A 23100-nucleotide genomic window follows, 5' to 3' on the forward strand; every position below is an offset into this window, starting at 1 on the left:
GCATTGGACCCAGTTACAGCTTTGATGGCCAGCCTCCACACCGCACCAATGACCTCGGACTGGACTCGGACCTCGCCTCTCAGTTAGCCCCCAGGATCAGCACACTGCAGTTCTATGATTCTATCAAGTTGAACTCCAGCTGCATAGATTCCACCATCTAAGCATAGACATTAGGTTCCGCAGAATTGCACATATGTTGGAGCATGCACAGCAGGCTAGTCGAAGACAGAATCTCTCGATGGCGCCTTTGTGAACTCCAGCCATCGGTGGCCACTTCTGTGTTGGCCTTAGCAGGCACCTAAGCAAGATAACTGCCAAAAGAAAGCTGAGCATGCTGGGCTGCAGAAGAGAAATGCAAAACAGAGAGGGCAGGATGCCTTGCTTGAATGGCTGGTTGGAACCGTGAACAGGAACACTCTTCTTAGGAGGGAGAATATACTGCAACATTTTGTTGCAGGTCCCACCTGTAACATTAATGTTCCATCCTTCTTCGATGATGGATCTCAAGGCTCTGTAAACAGGATTCCCAGGTGGTAAATAAGGTAAAGGTAAATGACCCCTGGATGGTTAAATCCAGTCAAAGGTGACTATGGGGTGCAGCATTCATCTCGCTTTTCAGGCCGAGGGAACCGGCGTTTATCCACAGACAGCTTTCTAGGTCATGTGGCTAGCATGGCTAAACCACTTCTGGTGCAACAGAACACCGTGACGGAAGCCAGAGTGCACAAAAACGCTGTTTACCTTCCCGCCGCAGCAGTATCTATTTATCTACTTGCACTGGTGTGCTTTTCAACTGCTAAGTTGGCAGGAGCTGGGACAGAGCAATGGGAGCTCACCCCGTTGCAAGGATCAGCAAGCCCAAGAAGCTCAGTGGTTTAGACCACAGCGCCACCCACATCCCCATTCCTAGGTGACCTCCTACTGAGATATGGATCAGTCCCAGACCTCCTTTGCTTCAACAAAACTGCAGCATCAAGTACTTTCAAACCATGCCCTGCAGCCTACGTACAACCTTTCCTTCCAGGTACCTACTGAAGAAGAAGATTAGCATGGTTTGCAAGCTGCCTTTTGGATTAGCTTATCTACCATTATTGACCTCATGGATCAAGGACAGTCAATGTTGTGCCCTCCATATGTTGTTGGACTACACTGTAGTTGCTGACCAACAGCCTTGGGCAGCATAGCCAAAAGTCAGAGATGATGGGATTTGTAGTCCACCAACATCTGGAGGGCATCACGTGGACTACCCTGTAATAGAGGAACCCCTGATAAGCTTCAAAGGAACCCAAGATGGCACAAATGGCGGTTTGGAAAACTCCTGGTGCATCATAGCATTTAATGATGAGCATATAATAGTCTTTAACATTTGACAGTATTTAACAGCTGGCATGCATAAAAAAAAACTATCAGAATTTGATAGATAACATGCATTGGTATTAGTATCTGCCAGCGTTCTAATAAGTTGCATGCAATAGAGATTAGTATTTGACATTTGACAACTTAGGTGATTTCTTCTCCGGTCAAAATCAATACTATCAAATTAAGCCATTGTGTCATTTGAATGTTGCAGTTAAAATGCCACATTCAAAACGCAACCACAAATTCAAATCTTGAATTCAAAATTTCTCATTCAAAATATGTATAACAACTATGGGAAACGCACAGCATTTAAAAATTAAAAAATTGCTGGCATTTGTTTCTTTTTAAAAGTGCTGCTACGTTCCATCACAATAGGTTTTCCACAAGTTTCACCTGCAGTTTGATAAAAGAGATATGGGTGCTGTGAAATACTGAGTGTTAGTTAGAAGCATTTAATGTAAACTTAGCAAGTTTCCACATTACAGGAGTTTAGAAGGCACAAAAATGTGTTGGGCGCTGTTAATTTCCCTGAGGTTATCAGGTATCTGATAACACAGTGGTTCCCAATTGCTGCCGCAAGAACTACCAGCAGAAGCTGAAATGAAAATTCATCTTAGTTCATAGTGAATGTCTGTGCAATCTTATGCAGGTCTGCTCAGAAGCAAGTCCAATTGAGTTCAATGGAACTTACTTTCTGGTCAGTTGATAATAGGGTTGCTGCCTGATTCACTGAAACTTGGGAATGAAACTAGAAGAATCATGAAAGGTTGTTTATGTGAAGAAGGATAAGGAGGAGAGGGCTGGTTTGTTCCTCTATCACATGAAGCCACTGGTTCTTGGAGGGTCTTAACTGTCCAAACTGGGTCTTAAAATTTCTTGCGGCTCATAATCGGATATTTACTTGACCAGGACATTAAACCCACCCACCCAGCCCCCCCAAAAAGATTGGGAACCACTGCATTGGAAAAGTTTACTAGTTAATATTCTCTAGCAAAGTGTTGTAACTGGGGTAAGGAAACAAGGCGTTGGTTGTAGAAAAGGGAGGGATTCAAAAAGAAGAAGATTCAAGAATAATACCTCCGGCTTGCTTCAAAAGAAGACTCACTTTCATATCCACTGCAAGTTATGGTAAACAGTATTTTAGTGGTAGTTGGTGAAAAGATAACAGCAACGAGGTGAGCAAATTTCACATACTTGGGAGAAATATTTGAAAGCAATGAATCAAACTCCTGATGCTGAAGAATAGGGGGGAAGACATTTGCATCTGCTACAGATATCAGAACACCACTCAGTTGCAACTGTAACAAGATACTGCTAGAAATTCTGACCAGTTTTGCAGAGTTTCTATTCTGGAGCCCCCACCAGCAACTAGTACAGTGGTACCTTGGGTTAAGAACTTAATTCGTTCTGGAGGTCCGTTCTTAACCTGAAACTGTTCTTAACCTGAGGTACCACTTTAGCTAATGGGGCCTCCCACTGCCACGTGCGATTTCTGTTCTCATCCTGAAGCAAAGTTCTTAACCTGAGGTAATATTTCTGGGTTAGCAGAGTCTGTAACCTGAAGCGTCTGTAACCTGAAGTGTCTGTAACCTGAGGTACCACTGTACAATTAAATCCAACATGCTACACACTGGGCAAGCATTTACATCCGTGTGTGTGTGTGTGTGTGTGTGTGTGTGTGTGTGTTGTGTATAAGCTCCAAGAGTGGCTATAATTGTTGCTGTTGTTGTTGTTGTTGTTGCATCTCATGGGATTTGAGATTTTTGACCCTCCATGGGATGTCATAAAAATTCCTTCAGGATCCCATGCACTCAATTCATCTTTACTGAGATCTCAAAAAGAGATCTCACTCATATGAGATCCTAAGGACTCTTAACTTCTTGTAGGATCTCCAGGTCTGGGTCAATATCCCTCATGATAGGCAAACCTCTCTCACTCTTTGAAGACTGCTGGCAAAGAGGAGAGGGCTCTCCTTGCAAGGGTTGCAGGAGACAAACACAGGATACTTCCAGACTACTTTTTTTGGGTGGGATTCAATCACATGCTGGCAGATTCAGGTCATGCAATTAGAGTTGCTTGAGAAGGTCTTGCACACAAAAACCCGCTTCCCTAAAAGCTCAGGCTTTTTGCAGTAAGGAAAGTGATGGGGGAAATGCAATGGAAAGTGTGGGATGGCATTTGCTTTGTGAAACACCATAGAACCTCCCCACAAACAAAGCAGAATGAATGCTCATTAAATCGCCAGCATTGTCTAATCTCCCTGCAAGCAAATTGGGTTCAGTGCTCAATAAACAGGTCATATATGGAAGCAGGCTAAATTTATCTCCAGCCCTCCAATTCTTTATTTCTGTGGTCCTATAACTCCAAATGCTCTTTGGTTTCTTTATGAACACAACAAACTTTTGTTGCGCCCAACTGTGAATTTAGTTTTCTGGCGTGCTTATTTCAAAGTCCCACATCATAGTTTTGAACACCTGTTGGGAGGAAAAAAACCTTTTCATGTAAGAAGTAGTTTCCCTCCTCAGTTTCTTATCCTTCCCCCCCCCCCCTCAGACCCCAAATTCCTTAAATGACATGTAAACAGCATATTCATGCAAATGACAATGGTGCTAAGTGTGGCTTCACAGCTTAATATTAATGAAGGTCAATGCTTCACTGCAACAAGCAATGGGTTGGGCAGGCTAAAATCACACCTGGTAGATGGAAACACATATAAGAAGGAAAAAGCGTCATTGTTAATTAATTCACTACTGCATGGATATGGACTTTAAAAAAACACATCCCAAGAGCATGAGGCAAAGGTTTAGAACAAATGGAAAAGGAACATCAGCTGAAGCAAAAGACATATACAATCGTACCTTGGAAGTCAAATGGAATCCATTCTGGAAGTCCGTTCAACTTCCAAAACATTCAAAAACCAAAGTGTGGCTTCTGATTGGTTGCAGGAAGCTTCTGCAGCCAATCGGAAGCCATGGAAGCCCCGCCGGACATTCGGCTTCCAAAAATAGTTCACAAACTGGAACATTCACTTCTGGGTTTGCGGCGTTCAGGAGCCAAAACGTTTGAGAACTAAGCTGTTCAAAAACCAAGGTACGACTGTATATACGGACATTAACTGAATCCTGCTAACCTCAGGGTCATGTTTCTAGAGTATTAGCTGGTTGAGTAACTTGGCATCCCATGCTCAAATGAAGGAGTAAGTTTTCATCAGAAGGTTGTACAAAGTGGGGAGTTTTCTCTCAGAAAGGCAGAGATTCATTCTTGCTCAGTTAGCCATTTCCCCATTCAGCAGAACAGATTCATAAATTTGGGGGTTTTGTGGATGCCACAAGCTCCTGCAGACACGGGCACTGAGATACACACAAAGCTGCTCACTCTGTTGAGGTGAAGGGAAAAGTCCTCTGTATAAGAACACAGACCGTAAGTCAGAAAGCCACTGGGTGACAGAGAGGGCTCTTGATATCAGTCACACCAAGCCTTCCTGATAGGACAGGTGTGGTGTGGAAGATGCAGCAGGATATGACCTTCTTGCATTGCTCAGAAGATGGAGATCATGGAGGAGAACATCTATGGTGCAACTTCTATTCATAACAGGGCTGCTCCGTCTAGAATAGTGGTTCTCAACCTGTGGGTCCCCAGATGTTGTTGGACTACAACTCCCATCATTCCTAGCCAGCATGACCAGTGGTCAGGGATGATGGGAGCTGTAGTCCAACAACATCTAGGGACCCACAGGTTGAGAACCACTGCTCTAGGAACTGGGGCAGGGGTATATCTTTCTATTTTGAGGGCCACATTTTCTCGCATTAACCTATCAGGAGCAGGCATGGTTGTGATGAGTGGCACCAGAACCCAAAGTGGCCTGTGCCGCCTTGTTTTCTCTCTCTACCACCACTTTGACCTCTTTCCTCCACTCTCAAAATCCCTTCTCTTCCTTCCTGCTGGGAGAGCAGGGGCAGACTGATTTGCCAGAGACTTGCACTGATCACTTGCAGTTTCCATCAGCCTCGGACAACATGGCCGATGCTCAGGGACGGTGGGGAAATTGTAGTCTCAAGGCCCGCATGTTCGCAACCCCTGACCCGCCTAGTCTGTGTTTGTCTACTCTGAATGGCAGAGGGTCTTAAAGGTCTCAGGCAGAGTCCTAGCCCCTGCTAGGATATTCAATTCCACCTTAAGTTTAGGCATGACTGTTGTGTGTCACATGTCTGTTTACACTCCAGCACAGCTTGCTGGCAACTTCCGTTTTGTGTATAGCTATTGCTTATGCTGCTTGCTTGGACATGAAGGGGAGAAGACATGTTTTTCCTTTTGTCCTGATGTACGCTGAATAAACTGCTTGTAAATATGCTCATCACAGCCTCTCCCTGCCGCTTCTGTTGTGTAGCGTTTACTCTGCTGATTAGAGCACGCTCCAGCTTCTAAAGCTGGGGTCACTGACACCGAACCAAGGACTGGAGATCGCCCTGCACATCGGCCGGTGGGCTGGTGCCAGCTGTGGGCTTGCAAATTGCCCCCGTTTCCTTGACTGCATCCCAACAGCCCTGCTGTCTGTGATCTCAGTGGAAGATGCCAAGGATCAAATCTTCCTCAAGCAGGGTGTACACTGCACAACATTCAATGGCAAGCTTATTTACTTTCCAGCTCCAAATTCCTAAAGCAACAGGCCCCTGGAAAACCTGCTGGCAATATACAGAAGGATGCTTGGAGGCACTGGGCATACACATATTCTGTCCACTGGGCATACACATATTCTGTCCTGTGGAAATGCTCGACTCTATGAATTTAGCTCTTGTTGTTGTTTAGTCGTGTCCGACCCTTCGTGACCCCTGGACCAGAGCACGCCAGGCACTTCTGTCTCCCACTGCCTCCCGCAGTTTGGTCAGACTCATGTTTGTAGCTTCGAGAACACTGTCCAACCATCTCGTCCTCTGTCGTCCCCTTCTCCTTGTGCCCTCCATCTTTCCCAACATCGGGGTCTTTTCCAGGGAGTCTTCTCTTCTCATGAGGTGGCCAAAGCTTTAGGATCTGTCCTTCCAGTGAGCACTCAGGGCTGATTTCCTTCAGAATGGATAGGTTTGATCTTCTTGGAATCCATGGGACTCTCAAGAGTCCCCTCCAGCACCATAATTCAAAAGCATCAATTCTTTGGCGATCAGCCTTCTTTATGGTCCAGCTCTCACTTCCATACATCACTAATGGGAAAACCATGGCTTTAACTATACGAATTTAGCTCTAGCTTAGAGGTATTTGTGGGTAAGCATAGGAGTTACTTTTCCAGAGAGTAACAGGGAGTAAAATGCAACTTGTGTCTAAAGGGTGCTGAATGGATAGTATGCTGCTAGCCTCAGTACTACTAAATCTTCATTAACTTCTCCAGATATTTTTGGTGCCCTTTTCTAACCCTTATAAGATCAGTGGGAAAACTCAAGCATGCAGAATTATGTAGTAAGGGAATTATAGTAGGGATTTATTGTTATGTCACGGAACTGAAACCATTAGGGTTGGATCTGGCAATACCTGTAGGATTTTCCTGAAAACTCCTCTCTGTCAGGCTGTCTGAAATTACCAGCAAAACACAACCACATTTGTTTGTGCCAGGATTGGGAAAACATCAGGCTCCACAATATAACTGCATGCCCTCTTCACAGAAAAGCTTCTAGACCTCACAATCCCAAAATTAAATGTGTAATATGGAAAGATATTAAATAACTGGAATCTAAGGTGTAGGTAAAAAACAAAAAAGGAACAAAGCAGTTACGTTTTTTAACAGTTGTGCCCCTCTAAATCCATCTGTCAACTTTCCCCCCAAGGTTAACTCATAGATCAGTTCATTCATTAACCCTATAAAAGCACCAAAGTGAAGGAAATGACAAACATACCGGTTCCAATGAACTTTGCCTTCCAGAGCTTGCATCTCACCAAGAACAGCAAGAAGGAGAGAAGATTTGCCACAGCCAACCTGACCCACAATCATTGTCATTTGGCCTGCAAAGCAACAACGGACTAACATTAGACCCTTTGATCCACCAATAACTGAATGGTCTTGGTTGCTTTGATCATAACACGCATGAATAGTGAACGCTTGCATATATGAATTAGATGTTGATACAATTGATTGGCGGCTGTTTAATAGCTATTACCTTTTTAAGAATCTGCTGACTCTTCTCTTATTTGTCAGTTATAGAAGAAAGGAAAAGAGAGGAGGAGGAGGAAGAGGAGAAATCACTGAGTCAAATAGAGACATGATTCTGCAGAATTTTGTCTCATTCATTTCAATGTAACAGATTCCTGTTTCAGGAAGCTTTTAATGTTTGATCCCCCCCCCTTTTTCAGTCAGATATGGGTGCAGTATAAGAAATAATAATAATAATAATAATAATAATAATAATAATAATAAATAATAAAAATAAAAATAAAAAAATATAAAAATAAAAAAATAAAAAATAAAAAAATAAAAAAATAAAAAAAATAAAAAAATAAAAAATAATAAAATAAAATAAAATAAAATAAAATAAAATAAAATAAAATAAAATAATAAAATAAAATAAAATAAAATAAAATAAAATAAAATAAAATAAAATAAATATTAGTATTAGTATTATAAGTAGGCTACCTAGAAGTAAGCCCCATGGAGTTCAATTTAGTATGATTGCTGCTTTATAGTGCAATCAAAATGTATGTCTGTTCTGAAGTAAGTCACATGGAGTGTGACTTAATCCAAAGTAAGTGTGCATAGGATTGCAGCTGTTTTCATATCTCCCATTAGCACTGGTGGTTTAAACACGCTTGGCTTTTTATTAACAGACATTTGTGTTCATCTATAATCTGTATCTGTGTGCTTGCATGTTTGTACGCATACTCAATAAACTAGGAGTGAGGAACCCGTTGTTGAACTCAGTTCCCAACATCTCTGTCCTTTGCCTGGGGCTGATAGGAGTTGGGGTCCAACAACATCTGGAGGGCCACAACTTCCAAACCCATCCTCTAAACCATCCCGGGGCTATGAGAGAAGGTAAGATAAATGAAACAATGTTGAAAATGTGAGGTTATGAATTAATCATACCTGTGGGAATTCTGATATCAATATTGGATAATGTGGCTAAGCCACTTCCCCAAGAGAAGTACCCGTTGGTTACCTGCAATAAATACCACATATTAGAACCACAAGAACATGCAACCATTATACTGAGTATGTGCATGTAGGAATCTATATAAAATAATCAACTCTTACAAACCGTATTTTAATATTTTGTTGGAAGCCGCCCAGAGTGGCTGGGGAAGCCAGGCCAGATGGGTGGGGTATAAATAATAAATTATAATTATAATTATTAAAAGAGTAAAGGGACCCCTGACCATTAGGTCCAGTCGTTGCCGACACTGGGGTTGCGGCACTCATCTCACTTTATTGGCCAAGGGAGCCGGCGTACAGCTTCCGGGTCACGTGGCCAGCATGACTAAGCCGCTTCTGGCGAACCAGAGCAGTGCACGGAAACGCCGTTTACCTTCCTGCCAGAGTGGTACCTATTGATCTACTTGCACTTTGACGTGCTTTCAAACAGCTAGGTTGGCAGGTGCAGGGACCGAGCAGTGGGAGCTCACCCCGTCGCGGGGATTCGAACCGCTGACCTTCTGATTAGCAAGCCCTAGGCTCTGTGGTTTAACCCACAGTGCCACCCGTGTCTATTATTATTATTATTATTATTATTATTATTATTAACTAAACTGACACTCGTGGCTTTGTTTCCCCATAATACTACCCCATGGTTTGTTAAACCATGATTAGCATGGTGTGTGAAGACGGACCAGCAGCTTAGCTGTGGTTTATTTATTATCATTAAGTCACAGTTTCTTTATTGATGCACAAACCTTACCATGGCTTGGCATTATGTGAAAACCAGGCTAGCCAAAGATTTTCAAAACCCAGGAAAATGCCACAAGAGTAAGAATTACAAAGGAATGAGGTTTTTTTTGCAGGGGAGGAATCTGTGTATTTCACATTAAACATTGGTATCAAATTTTTTCAGCCTAACATTTCATAAAGCACAGAATAACAAGGGTACAAAAACAAAAACAAGCCCAGTAACAGCTGGTAAAATACATTTTATGCCATACATAAAATACATTTTATGCCATGCATGTCACCGGGGCATCAAAGGACACAATAATAACGCTGAGATGAAAAATTGTTCTTTAAGAGAAAACCCCACCCAGAACAAGATATTCGTCATCACTTTCCTGGTTAGATGACCCACGCAACAACACAGCATCTGTCTTATCTGGCTTGAGCTTACACGCAATTCATTAATTGATTAATTAATTGAACACCTGGCAGCGGATGCACTTAAAAAATAATTTGTTGGCTGCTACTGAAAATGCAAGTCACCTTGATAGCGCAGTCATCAATGTCTAAATGACGGGTTGGAATCCTTAGAGGAGGCTCATAGCTGTCCAGCTGGTGCCTCAGTGGCTGCTTTCGATTTATGGCTTTGGAGGGCTAGGCAGGTCAACAGCAGGGAAGAAGGAAGGAGAGACATTTTGCAGGAGGTTAACACAGTAAGATAATGCATGAAAGGTATAGAAGCTATGCATGGCAGTAAGAGAAGCATTTCCTCTTGCGTACAAAAGGAACGACTCTTCTAAGACAACGCCGGCTGCAACAAATCTCCTCAATACAAGGAAAGGGGCTTCTAAAAAACACTTTCAAGCTATTTTGTATCACTGTATACATGGAGATTTAAATCAGCCAATCCCTCTGCTTATTCATGTGTTAAAATGCCTTTCTGTGAAATCAAGAATGTCAATAACTATATGCAATAACCAAGAGGATATTCAAAGTGTTATCTCAAGTGTTCAAAGACGCATTCCATTGATGCAAAAACATTCAGAGTGTGAGGCAGGGCCAGTGAGATGTGTGGCTTTAGGTTCCTTGCCACTGCTTTAAATGTATCCCATTTCACTGTGATCAAAATGTACTTTTTATAGCATTTCATTGTGTTGTTTTTAAGCAAATGCAATGAACTGGGGCATCTCCACAAGGCAGTTTGTCGCAGGTTCTGTGCCATTGGTGTGCGCAAATATTTTTTTGCAATGTCCGCACCATGGCATCCTCTTCAAAATGCCATCCTGTTCCCATTCCTCCCTCATTTAATTTGAATTTGCAGTTTCTTTGGAAACTCTGACAAGTGAAGAATAACCACAGAAATGGTCCCAATTAAAAGGATGTGAAAATATGGGATGGGCTTTCAATGAGGATGAAGTTGTGTGGATGCTGCAAAAAAAGGTGAATGCATGCATAAACAGCATCAAATACAAAATGGCATGTGCCTGGCATGTGCAAGAGTCCCAGCGGTGACCTGTAGGAATGGGAGATGGGGAATTCAATTCAGTTCACATTTTAAAGTGAATCTGCCTAATTCACACTTTCTGAAACAATATGTGACTGAAACGCAGCCATCTGCCAAAACTTGCACATCTCCGAATTTTGCAATGCAGTTTTCCAGCAATGTGTACAAAAATGCATAAAAATGCATATACTGGTGAAACGTCATGCAAAAATGCATTATACTGTGGGCAATTTATCTGCAAAAATGTGTGTTGTGGGCAAAATTGCATACAAAGATGTGTACATTCAGGGGAAAATATTGCACTGGATGCTAATGAATTTTCATGAGGATCTTTTTTTTTTACTATTGCAGACTGATGTGAAAAATGAGAAACTGTAATTAACAGATTCCCTCATCCCCAGTCACTAGTGTGCTTGGTTCAATTTTATAAAGAGAGAGGCACTTACAAGTCCCGTGTGCTTCTTGCAAGACTCGCATGTTAAGGCAGTATCTCCATTTCTCCAGCTGTCATCTCCAATCTCATCACTTATGAGAAATTCATTCAGTTTTTGCACACTGGGACAAGACATGGAAAAAGACAAATTGTTACAAGTCATAACAACACACTGAGAAACTACTGAATAACAATTGCAACATCTTCATGGCATATGGTGTAATCCACTTGTTCCAACCGCATGTTTCTTGGCACTGTGACAGATGCTCTCTGGACAAACAGTTCGTCACAGGGCCAGAAGCACTCGCAAACTGTGCCATTTCCAACTGAGAGTGGCAGCGCTGCAAAGATCCCATGATTATTTTCTCTCCAATGGGAAAAGAACATGTCTACACTTTAAAAGGAGGGATGTTCTAGTCCAGTCATCATCCTAACCTTCTAAGTTGGGAATTTTGGTTCATATGGGGAAGAGCTCAAATGCAACCCCTCGTCACCTGAATTTGCACTCGGTTCCTGCTTGTGAGCTTCCCATAATAGGTATCTGATTGGCCAGAGTGCTGGGCTTGATGGGCATTCTTCTTATCTTAGTTTAAGCTGGTACATGACAAGGAAGAATTTTACCTAGCAGTGGACAAACTTTCTTCAGCTCGATTTAGAAATGGGTCACCCATTACGAATATGTTTGAAGAAGTCGGGGGCCAGGGGGAGGACTTACAGAAATGATTTTTCAACATCAACTTCGTTGGACTGGTCATGTTGTGCAGATGCCTGATTATCGTCTTCCAAAGCAACTACTCTATTCTGAACTTAAAAATGGAAAGCGTAATGCCGGTGGTCAACAAAAGAGGTTTAAAGACTCTCTCAAGACAAATCTTTTAAAATGTAGCATAAACACCAACAACTGGGAAGCACTGGCCTGTGAGAGCTCCAGTTGGAGAACAGCCTTTACCAAAGATGTCATGGGCTTTGAAGACACTCAAACTCAGAACACAAGGGAGAAATGTGCTAAGAGGAAGAAGTCACGCTTGGCTTCACCATGATCAACTCCCACCCAGAAACCTATGTCCCCACTGTGGAAGGACGTGTGGATCCAGAATTGGCCTCCACAGTCACTTACGGACTCACTGTTAAAAACGTGTTTATGGAAGACAATCTTACTCAGCTATGAGTGATCACCAAAGAAGAAGATTACATTGGTTTAAAATTACCTTTCTATTTTATCCAAGTTTCAGGCACTAATCTTGCTCAAGCACAGCTTTCCAAATAAATATGCCATTTTTAAGGCTCTCGTGAGAAAGCCTGGAACTCCCTCATTTTCTATTCTGAACTGGAGAACTTTGGGGGTGATAAAGCACACCTTATATTTGACAAGCTGCCAAGATGTGTATTTTTGAGCCAGGCATTGCAAAACATGGTGACATCATTGGATTTACTTTGCGCTACCCTGCTTATCTAGGGGGCTTCCAGACCGTTGCTGTTTTGTTGGTGGGATTCAACTGCATACCAGCAAATCCAGGTTGTAAAATTAAATGTATATGGCATTGTTGCACAACAAACCCACTTCCAAAAGAATCTAGATTTTCTGCAGGAAGGAAAGTGATGAGAAGATGCACAGGAAAGTTTGGGATAGAAATTGATTATTGCAAAGTTGCACAACCTGCCTTCAAAATAAATCAGAATACATGTTCAATAAGCAACCAATACTATATAACCTACCCCTTGCAAACTTGGTGCAAAGAAATCAGGATGAATGCTCAATAAGCAGGTTAATGGAAATCACCCTGGTCTTTCATATGACCACACTCCTAAGGGAGTTTACATTGACATAAGCTAAGATTCCTTCTTTAGTAGACTGCAAAGGTGCATTCAAAATTCAAATGGGATTCATTCACAGAAACCCATAAAAGGTTGTCTACCAGTGCAACACGCCTATTCCCTAAATGAAGGGGATTGGCAGACCCAAGTAACCACTTAGTTATCCTGGGAACGGAGCACTTAATTCTATATGCTAATTGGATGGGTGATAATGAGGATAGAGTGGCCCAGTCTATATTCACTGGAGTATTGCCTTGGCTGTAAGAGAAAAAATAAGTGGAGGAGGAGGAAGAGTAAACTTCTTAAAGGTTGAGATTTGTCTTGGCAAAAAATGGGATCTTTGGAGAGCTCAAATGTTCAAAGCAAGACAGACATTCTCTACTGGTGTTCCAGCTGAGCTAAATATAGCACACACAGAGAGAGAACATTTAAACAAATAGAAGGCGGGTCTGGAGACTGGAAGGAAAGATGGAAGATACCATGTTTACGGTTAGAAAGCAACCTCTGCTCCCCACCACCTCAGCTTCCTATGCAGTCGATTTCCGTTCAGTTTAGGAAAGACAAAGATAATTCAGAATCCACACAAAGAAAAGGTCAGATCTGTAACTTACATAAATTCTGCGCATGTATTTTCCCTTTATTTTGCTTGCACTAACCACCGCCTCATTGGCTGGGGCAAAGAATTACGCAGGACAAAAGTGGTTAAAATCGTTAACCAAAGAAGGAGAGGGCGGTAGGTCAGGAGCAGAGCAGGTGCTTTGCTCAATTAGCCACACCCATTAATTTCAGTGGGTCTAACATTGGATACAACATTAACCTACATTCACTAATTTTAATGGCTCTGCTCTCAGTAAAAGTTAGTTGTCTACAACCCCCAACTGCCTCAGACTCAATCTTCAATTAGTAACCAGATTGGGAAAGACCCGTCTGAGGCAATGGAGGGCTAGCTGTAGATTAGCAAGACTAGGGTTGCCATATCCCCCAAAAGTGAAAATCCAGACAAAGTTCTTGAGCTTTTTGGGGGGAACATCTCTCCACCAAAATTAAGTTTTTTGGATTTATAAAAATCCACCTGGACGCCAATTTCAGAGCCCAATTCTGGGATATATGGCAGCCGTAAGGAAGACACAATGTCAGACTAGACTGTCCAACAATATTACATAATAAATTATTATTTGCTTATTATATTCGCATACCACCTTTTCCTTCATGGAGCTCATCCATGTTTTTTTTCTCCCCATTTTATCCTCACAATGAAGTGACCTGGACCCTGAGATCATCATCTGAGGTCCTTCTTCACGTGCATCCCCCATGAGAGATCCAGAGTGTGGAAACAGGAGAAGGGGCCTTTGTGGAATGCTCTCCCCATGAAGGCTCGCCTGGCACCATCATTAATAATCTTTAGACTATACTTCTCTATAACCAGGCCTGTTGGAAGTGGGGCGGTGGTGATGTTTTTAAAGTATTTCTTGTTTTCCTCTTGGCTTTCATGTATCTATGTGGGGAGGTTGTCTGTCTGCCTGTTTGGTTCAGGTACATAGCTGTGTTGGTCTGACACAGTCAGGATAGATAGATAGATAGATAGATAGATAGATAGATAGATAGATGATTGATTGATAGATAGATAGATAGATAGATATAGATATAGATAGATAGATAGATAGATAGATAGATAGATGATAGATAATTGTCCAGTAGCACCATAGAGACCAACTAAGTTTGTTCTTGGTATAAGCTTTTGTGTGCATGCACACTTTGGTATCTGAAGAAGTGTGCATGCACACAAAAACATATACCAAGAACAAACTTAGTTGGTCTCTAAGGTATATATTTTGCCTGTTTGGTTGTAAGTCACTTTGGGTTGCCCTGGGCAAGATAAAGCGAGTAACAAATTCAATAAATAATAATAACAACAACAACCCTGTGAGATATGTTAGACTGAGAGGCAGTGACTGGCTCAAGCTTTGTGGCTGAGTGGGGATTTGAATCACGGACTCGCAGGTCCTGGTCCAACACTCTAGCTGTTTCTCCACACGGGATCTCAGCATATTCCTATGCATTAAAGCACATACAGTAGTACCTCTGGTTACGTACTTAATTCGTTCCGGAGGTCCGTTCTTAACCTGAAACTGTTCTTAACCTGAGGTACCACTTTAGCTAATGGGGCCTCCTTCTGCTGCCACGCTGCTGGAGCATGATTTCTGTTCTCATCCTGAAGCAAAGTTCTTAACCCGAAGTACTATTTCTGGGTTAGCAGAGTCTGTAACCTGAAGCGCCTGTAACCTGAAGCATATGTAACCTGAGGTACCACTGTACCTGATGATGGCCTTGACAGCAAATCGAACAACTGTGGAAAGCAGGAACAGCGGTGTGACCAGGATGTGGAAGAGCGACAACGACGCAAAGGCCTGGGCTGTAGTTGGTGGTTCCTCTTTAATATACGTGTACGTCACAAAGGTCTGTCATATCAGGAAAAAGAGAGTGTTAGTTATGTGGCTTCGTACAGAACAAGCGAGGCAAAGAATGTGTGAGATGGGAGGGGGGGTTGGAATGCAATGCTCTTTGCATTTTAATGACAAACTATCTAATTTGGATAGATGGTTTTGGAACCAAATTTGGAACCATTTTGGAACCAATACGCAAAGGGAAACCAAATTTTATTCCTCAGGGATTCGCACTCCTCTGAATTTTGCACCCCAATTATGCAACCAAAAGTGTATAAAAATGAGGGTCCTCTGAATCCAGTTTGCAAATCTGGATCGGACCCGATCCTGTCTTGACTGATCTGGACCCCTTCCAATCCATCCTGGATATTATTCTTATTGTGAGACTCTTTGATTTAGTTTATTAATTTATTTCATGAAATTTATAGACTGTAGAGAAAAGCAACAACTCAGAAGAGGGTTTACGAAAAAGATAAAATAATATTGTCACTTTAAAAACCGCAACAATAATTTAAGACCTACAGGATGTCAAAACCACAGTAGACTGAAACAAACTAAAACTCATGCAAGTTTTCTAAACATCTGGGTAGGCTTGCTGAATAAGAATATCTTCAGCAGGCTCTGAAAAGAATGAAGAGAAGGCAGTTGCCTGATATCAACAGGCAAGGAGTTCTCAGGGCTATTAAGTGAGATGCAAGTGCCATGGTTTCCAACATGGGGCACACGCCCCACAGTAGGGCAATTTGATTTTTAATGGGGGCAATTCGAGAATGAGTTATTTATAGTTAATGGCCTTTTAGGCTTCCTCCACATGAATAGGAGTTCACTTTTTGAATAATCAAGTCAAGTTTTATTGCGGCAAAAGCCAGTGACACAGAACACCACAAGATCAAACAAAGGAAATCTTCCAGAAGGTATCTTCCAGAAGGTATTTTCGTAGAATTTCGGGGGAGGATTCCAAATAATGTTGAAGGGGTATAAATTTTGATAAAAGCGGCAAAATAAGTTGAACTCGTTCTTCGCAAAATAGAAGGATGTGAGTGACAGATTCTACCTTATTAGACATACAGAGGCAGAGACGCGCATGCATTGGTACCCGTGTAAATTTGCCGTACAGCACTGCTGAGGGCATTGTCTCAAAGCGGGCTCTGGAGAAAGCCCATCTATAAGCTTCGTTAGTGATGTTAGTTAAGTAAGGGGCAGCTGCAAAATTAGACCAAGCTTTTAAACATCTATACGTCTCCGGGAGTAGGGCGTCTTCTTGTTGTAATTCGACATCGTAGAGTCTCTGAGTGATAATTACTTTTGCCTTGTTCAGAGTTCCAATAAGAAGATTTTCAGGGTTTAGGCCAATTTGTTTGATCTTGTTAGTTATTTGCATAAGCCAAGGAGGATAGGGAACTGCGGCCAGGAAGTAAGGTAACAGTCCCTTAGGATTATAATGGATTTTCAGCCAGAGGGATATTGCTTGCTCCCAGACTTTTAATTCCACTCTGGGCAGTCCTGCCTCTTGCCTTAAGACTGCATTAGGTGTACACTTTGGGGTAGCAAATAATGATCTTAAGAATTTTGATTGTACTGTTTCAAGGGTCTTAAGGTTGGCAGAAGGGCTAATTTGAGAGCCATACAGGAGTTGGGCTAAAGATTTTGCCTGAAAAACTTTAAGGGCCATCGGGGGGAAGCCAGCTCCTTTCCTTCTGAATAATCTAAGGATGGCATTTGCACTTCTTCATGCTGATATAGCTGATGTGGTCAGGTGTGTTGACAATTTGGCATTATAGGAGAAAGTAATGCCTAAGTATTGGAAGGTCTTAGTCTGTTCAATGGCGTTTCCCTTTACGCTCCAATTATCTTTCCTGAAGGAGCGGTTAAAATGTACAATTTTGGTTTTGGCAAAGTTAATTGTTAACAGCTCAGTGTTACATTGGTCACTAAACTTTCCTAAGGCACGTTTCAGACCCACTTTGGTTTGAGAGAGAAGAACAGCGTCATCCGCATACATTAAAACTGGTACTTTTCTGCCATTAGAGAGCACGGGGGGATGGGTTTCGATTTCACGGCAACATGTGACCAGAGAGTTAACATAGATGTTAAATAAAACATATATGAAGAATTATATGTCACGGATGGGGGGGTGGATCAGAATTTTAGAGATGCTTGGGTGGGGCATGGCCAAAAAAAGGTTGGGAACCACTGTGTAAGTATCCTAAACAGGTAAATAGGTGTCCTGTTGCCACTGCTGCTGCTCCTGGACCACTGATACAAATACAGTGGTACCTTGGTTCTCAAACGCCTTGGTTCCCAAATGCCGAAAACCTAGAAAAGTAAGTGTTCCAGTTTTCGAACGTTTTTCAGAAGCCAAACATCCGATGCAAGTGTCAGCTAATGTTTCCGGGGCACCTGCACCAATCAGAAGCCGTGTCTTGGTTTTCAAACATTTCAGACGTCAAACGGACTTCCGGAATGGATAAAGTTTGGCGCTCTTTTTTTGCAATTTATTTTGCGTTTTTGTTTTTGAGGCATTTTCGGTTACTTTGTTATTGTGACTGTGTGGAACCCAGTTCAGTTACTGATTGATTGATTGAGTGGCTGCAAAAATGGATAAAAGCTCTGCATCCAAACAATGACTATCATCAGTGCAGGTATGAAAAGTATTGAATTTTAATTATTATCATCTACAATACTGTCATTTATTTTATAGTACAGTACATTGATTATTATCAGGGACGCGGGTGGGATATATGGCAGACTTTTTGTTTTTAAAAGTCTGGAATGGATTGATCAATTTTGCATTACTTTCTATGGGAAAGCGCGCCTTGTTTTTGGAATGCTTTGGTTTTGGAACGGATTAAATTTGAGAACCAAGGTACCACTGTAGAAATACAGGTAGGAGGTGTGCTTGGCAACATTTATCCCAGCCCTCACATGGCTTGGGAATATCTTTTGGAGGTTTTCCATTTTCTTCCAAGCAATTTCAGAAAAATCCTGAGCTAATCTCAGGACAATATTGTGTGGTAAGTGATTTGTCATCTCTAGTTAGAATCTTTCTCTGTAAGTTGTTGTCGATGACGATGATGTTTTACATCTGGGAACATTCAAGGGGACATCTGCCCTGCTGTCTGAAATAATACAATCTACCACCTCAAAAATTTTGCACTTCATTCTTCTGTGTGTCTGCAGCTAATTTAAAAGTTTGCTTAATAAACCACCCAACATTCACACACACTCCAAAAAATTAATTCTTACCGCAAGAACAGCTGCAATTGGTATAGCTGCATTCATAAAAACTGTGGAAACAAGCACAACCATAAATTATATACAGCAACATTTGTCAATGTCTGAACTATACTATAGATGTTTGCTTTAAGATTATTTCCTGCCCGGACAACTCCTTAACTGGAGGTTGGGCGGGGGGAGCTTTTCCTGTCAAATGAAAACATACTTTGTTTTCATTTTATGCTTCATTTTATGCATATTATGCTTTGTGTATTTTACTGAGCTGGGGAACATATTCCCGAAAGAATTGTGGGGTTGTATGCCACAGTTAAAAACGTTGGCTTGGTGGGGAAAAGGGAATTATTTCAATTGCTGAGGTTATGTTAACCTAAATCAAAGGCCATTTAAAAAATAAACAAACTCTGCTATATCAGCTGCCCATAGATGCTGTGTGTGATTGTTAATGTAAACTAATGGATGTCAACAAGCTTAATAAGGAAGGTTAGAAGATTATTTGGAGAGATCTTGTCGTGCTTGTCCCAGGGTATGAGAAAGGCAGCAGGAGGTCAGGAAATCATTTCCCCTCAGCCAAGTTTCATAAACTTGCAAGCTTCACAAGGCTTTTTTTTCCATCTTGGAAGACAAAGAAAACGTAGAGATGCTGGAAGCTCATTTTGTGGGAAACGAGACCTGCTCAGCCGCATGTGATCTCTCTTCCGTCTCTCTGCTAAGGTTGGGAATGGAGAGGTGACTGAATCCTGGGAATGGGCAGAGGGAGATAGACAATTCCCCCTGCAGGCCCTGGGGATAGCCTTCCCAGTCTTGTAAAATCCGGGTCAGAAGCCACATGCAGGAAGTATGATAATTCAATCATCTGCCTTGGAGCTCCCTAATCAGCTAAAATAATAATAATGTTTAACTGGCGGACCTAAAACTAGGAATGACCACCAATTATGATGAATGTCAGTCAAAGGGCGCTACTGAAATCATGCCCTGCCTGTTGGCTTCCCACAAACATCTGGGTGGTCGCTGTGGGAAGCAGGATACTGGACGAGAAGGGTCTTTTTTGATCTCATCCAGCTGGGCTCTTGTTACTTTGCAACATTTCACAGATGACAACAGAGACTCTGGAGGCTTGCAACCTCCAGAGCAGTTTGGTGCAGGTCTGTGTTGAAAGTGCCCGTGGACGTGGGCAGTTTTTGTGGCAGGTGCTGCCTCTAATGGCTCTATAAGACCATGAGAAGAGCCCGCTTTTTGAAGCCAAAGATCTATCTATTCCTGTTCTCACAGTGGCCAACCAGGTGCCTCTGGGTGGCTTGCAAGAAGGTTCGGGGTGTTTACAGCACTCTTCCCACCTGTGATTTTCAGCAACTGGTATTCAGAAGCATGCGGCCTCCAACACTGGAGGTAAAATATAGCCCTTGTGGCTAGTAATCACTCTTTAAAAACCAGCTCCATCTGGTTTGCAGGCTGAGACCCTACCTGCCTGCCCACTGTTTCGCCAGAGTGGTGCATGCTCTGGTTATCTCCCACTTGGACTACTGTAATGTGCTCTACATGGAACTATCTTTGAAGGTAACCCGGGTGACTGGTAGCAACCGCTGAGACTATATAACACTGGTCTTGAAAGACCTACATTGGCTCCCAGTACGTTTGCGAGCACAATTCAAAGTGTTGGTGCTGACCTTTAAAGCCCTAAATGGCCTCAGTCCTGTATACCTGAAGGAGTGTCTCCACCCCTATCGTTCAGCCCAGACACTGAGGTTCAGCTCTGGCAGTTCCCTCATGGCACGGTTACAGGGAACAAGGCAGTAGTGGCACCCACCCTATGAAACACCCTCCAGTTGTCAAGGAAATAAACAATTAAACAACAATTAAACAATTAAACAACCTTTTGAAGACATCTGAAGACAGCCCTGTATAGGGAGGTTTTTAAAGTTTAATGTTTTATTATGTTTTTGTATATGCCAGGAGCAGCCCAGAATGGCTGGGGCAACCCAGTTAGATGAGTGGGGTACAAATAATAGAACATTGTTGTTGTTGATGATGATGATGATAGCCATCACAACTGCTTGTGGGAACAAATTCCATAGTTTAACAAATAACATAACTGGCAATCTGTTCTATCCACCCAAACAATAAGATATGGCAACATTTAATTATTCCATATATATATATATATATATATATATATATATATATATATATGCCTATTCCTGTATTTATTGCTGTGACTTTTGTATTTTATAGTATATGTGGCATGTGTGTGCTTTTAAAAAAGCATTTATTTTAATTTGTGTGCTGCTGTTTTTGCGTTTGTCTTTGGATAAAAAGGGAGGAGGATAAAACAACGAGATGGTGGCCTGCCAGCCAGCCTGCCTGCCACACTCAAGGATATATACTTACTGGAGAGAGATGTGTACAGAGCAAAGGTTTTGAGGCTCGTCAGCTCCTTCACCCTCGTTTCTTCTACACTTCTGCAGAATATGTGCTCCCAGGCATACAGCTTTAAAAGCTTGATCCCTTTCAGTATTTCATTGGTTTTCTTCAGCCTCTCTGTGGAGTAATCCTTTCCATCGATTAAGGATGGAATGGAGGGAGAAAAGGGGAAAAGAACATTAAACTACCCATTAAAAAAATATGCAAATAAATAATAAAAAACATTTTAGCAAACTATGGATCGTGCCAAACTGCAAAGTGAGGCCACAGGGTGGAGAGGAGAGAGACTGAGAGCCCATAATGTGTTGCTGACCCTTGAAACCATGGTTTGAAGATCAGCTGAAACATCAAGAGCTGCTACATTTTCAAATCAATTCAATAGTTTTTGATGCAAGAATGATGGTACAGTCAAACATTGGTTGTCGAACGTAATCCATTCCAGAAGGCTGTTCAGCTTCCGAAAATGTTCGCCAACTGAGGCATGGCTTCTGATTGGTTGCAGGAGCTTTCTGCATTCAAGCGGAAGCCGCGTCAGACATTCAGCTTCCGAAAAACATTCCAAAACCAGAGCATTTACTTCTGGGTTTTCGGCATTCGGGAGCCAAAACGTTCCAAAACGGAAGCGTTCGGGAGTCAAGATTTGACTGTAGTCAGTTATATCACTGTTCCTTTGGTTGATCTGAAACCACTAAGTGCCCATCTAAACAAAGATGATAATACAGTGGTACCTCAGGTTAAGTACTTAATTCGTTCTGGAGGTCCGCTCTTAACCTGAAACTTTTCTTAACCTGAAGCACCACTTTAGCTAATGGGGCCTCCTGCTGCTACCGCACCACCGGAGCACGATTTCTGTTCTCATCCTGAAGCAAAGTTCTTAACGTGAAGCACTATTTCTGGGTTAGCGGAGTCTGGAACCTGAAGCATATGTAACTCGAGGTACCACTGTAATAATAATAATAATAATAATAATAATAATAATAATAATAATAATAATAATGCTTTTATACTCCGCCCATCTGGCTGGGTTTCCCCAGCCGCTCTGTTAAGCAACATAGAGCCATAGAGTTGTAGAGCTGGTCATCTAGCCCAACCTCCTGCAATGGAGGAAGCTTTTGCCCAACCTGGGGCTCGAACTCACGACCTTGAGGTTAAGAGTCTCATTCTCTGCCGACTGAGCTACATCCAACAGCGTACAGTAGCCAGGCACAGAACTCCAGTGTGTTACCACTCCAGTCGCGTGCTTTAAATAGCTGCCAAGTCTCATGTGTGGAAAAACAACTTACAAGCGTGCTCTTCTGAGCCTCAGCCAACTTTGTCGCTATGAAATATTGTATTGGAGCCAGCAATACAATGACAGCAGCGCCAACCAAGGCACTCTGGCCAAGTAAGTTGTAGAGCAGGATCACCCCCATGATAATCTACAAAAAAAGGGGGGGTGAAGGGAGAGAAGACTTTGAAAACATTGCCAGTTCTGTAGTTCAGTGCACAAACCTGTATGAGATGATCTAAAGGTGAAGCTGTCAAATTCAAAATATGCCGCATAATGCTTAACTGTAAAGTATGTGTAACAAAGGCTACTAAGTTATACTAAGTCAGACGCGGGTGGCGCTGTAGTCAAAACCACTGAGCCTCTTGGGCTTGCCGATCAGAAGGTCGGCGGTTCGAATCCCCGCAACAGGGTGAGTTCCTGTTGCTCTGTCCCAGCTCCTGCCAACCTAGCAGTTTGAAAGCACACCAGTGCAAGTAGATAAATAGGTACTGCTGTGGCGGGAAGGTTAACGGTGTTTCCATGAGCTCTGGTTTCCGTCACGGTGTTCTGTTGTGCCAGAAGTGGTTTAGTTCTGCTGGCCACATGACCCAAAAAGCTGTCTGTGGACAAACACCGGGTCCCTCAGCCTGAAAGCGAGATGAGCGCCACAATCCCATAGTCACCTTGACTGGACTTAACCGTCCACGGGTCCTTTACTTTACCTTACTAATGTATGTTCACTCCATACATTTAAAGCACTATGATACTGCTTTAAACTGTCATGGCTTCCCCCAAAGG

The 23100-nt window shown here is 42.3% G+C and overlaps 2 protein-coding genes across 11 annotated transcripts in view; both read right to left on the minus strand.

The window, feature by feature from the left end:
• The window catches only part of ABCC9 (ATP binding cassette subfamily C member 9), an 87785-nt gene that overhangs the window by 46310 nt on the left and 18375 nt on the right, over nt 1-23100 (minus strand). For 5 of the 10 annotated variants that reach the window (XM_081879624.1, XM_081879622.1, XM_081879621.1 and 2 more), the window contains 10 exons: nt 22337-22471; nt 21021-21183; nt 18645-18685; nt 15271-15413; nt 11153-11261; nt 9746-9856; nt 8426-8498; nt 7242-7347; nt 6880-6918; nt 2437-2475 (listed from right to left, as the gene is read on the minus strand). In XM_081879624.1, the coding sequence (XP_081735750.1) occupies nt 2437-2475; nt 6880-6918; nt 7242-7347; nt 8426-8498; nt 9746-9856; nt 11153-11261; nt 15271-15413; nt 18645-18685; nt 21021-21183; nt 22337-22471 (959 nt within the window). The remainder of the gene's footprint in view (nt 1-2436; nt 2476-6879; nt 6919-7241; nt 7348-8425; nt 8499-9745; nt 9857-11152; nt 11262-15270; nt 15414-18644; nt 18686-21020; nt 21184-22336; nt 22472-23100) is intronic. The other 5 variants (XM_081879627.1, XM_081879626.1, XM_081879625.1 and 2 more) reach the window with 2 other exon arrangements.
• Nucleotides 1-23100, minus strand: part of LOC309351961 (sulfotransferase 6B1-like) — a 121360-nt gene that overhangs the window by 38450 nt on the left and 59810 nt on the right. The gene's annotated exons all lie outside the window — the stretch shown is intronic.

This window comes from Podarcis erhardii (genome assembly GCF_964252035.2).
Source record: "Podarcis erhardii genome assembly, chromosome: 10".
Taxonomy (NCBI): domain Eukaryota; kingdom Metazoa; phylum Chordata; class Lepidosauria; order Squamata; family Lacertidae; genus Podarcis; species Podarcis erhardii.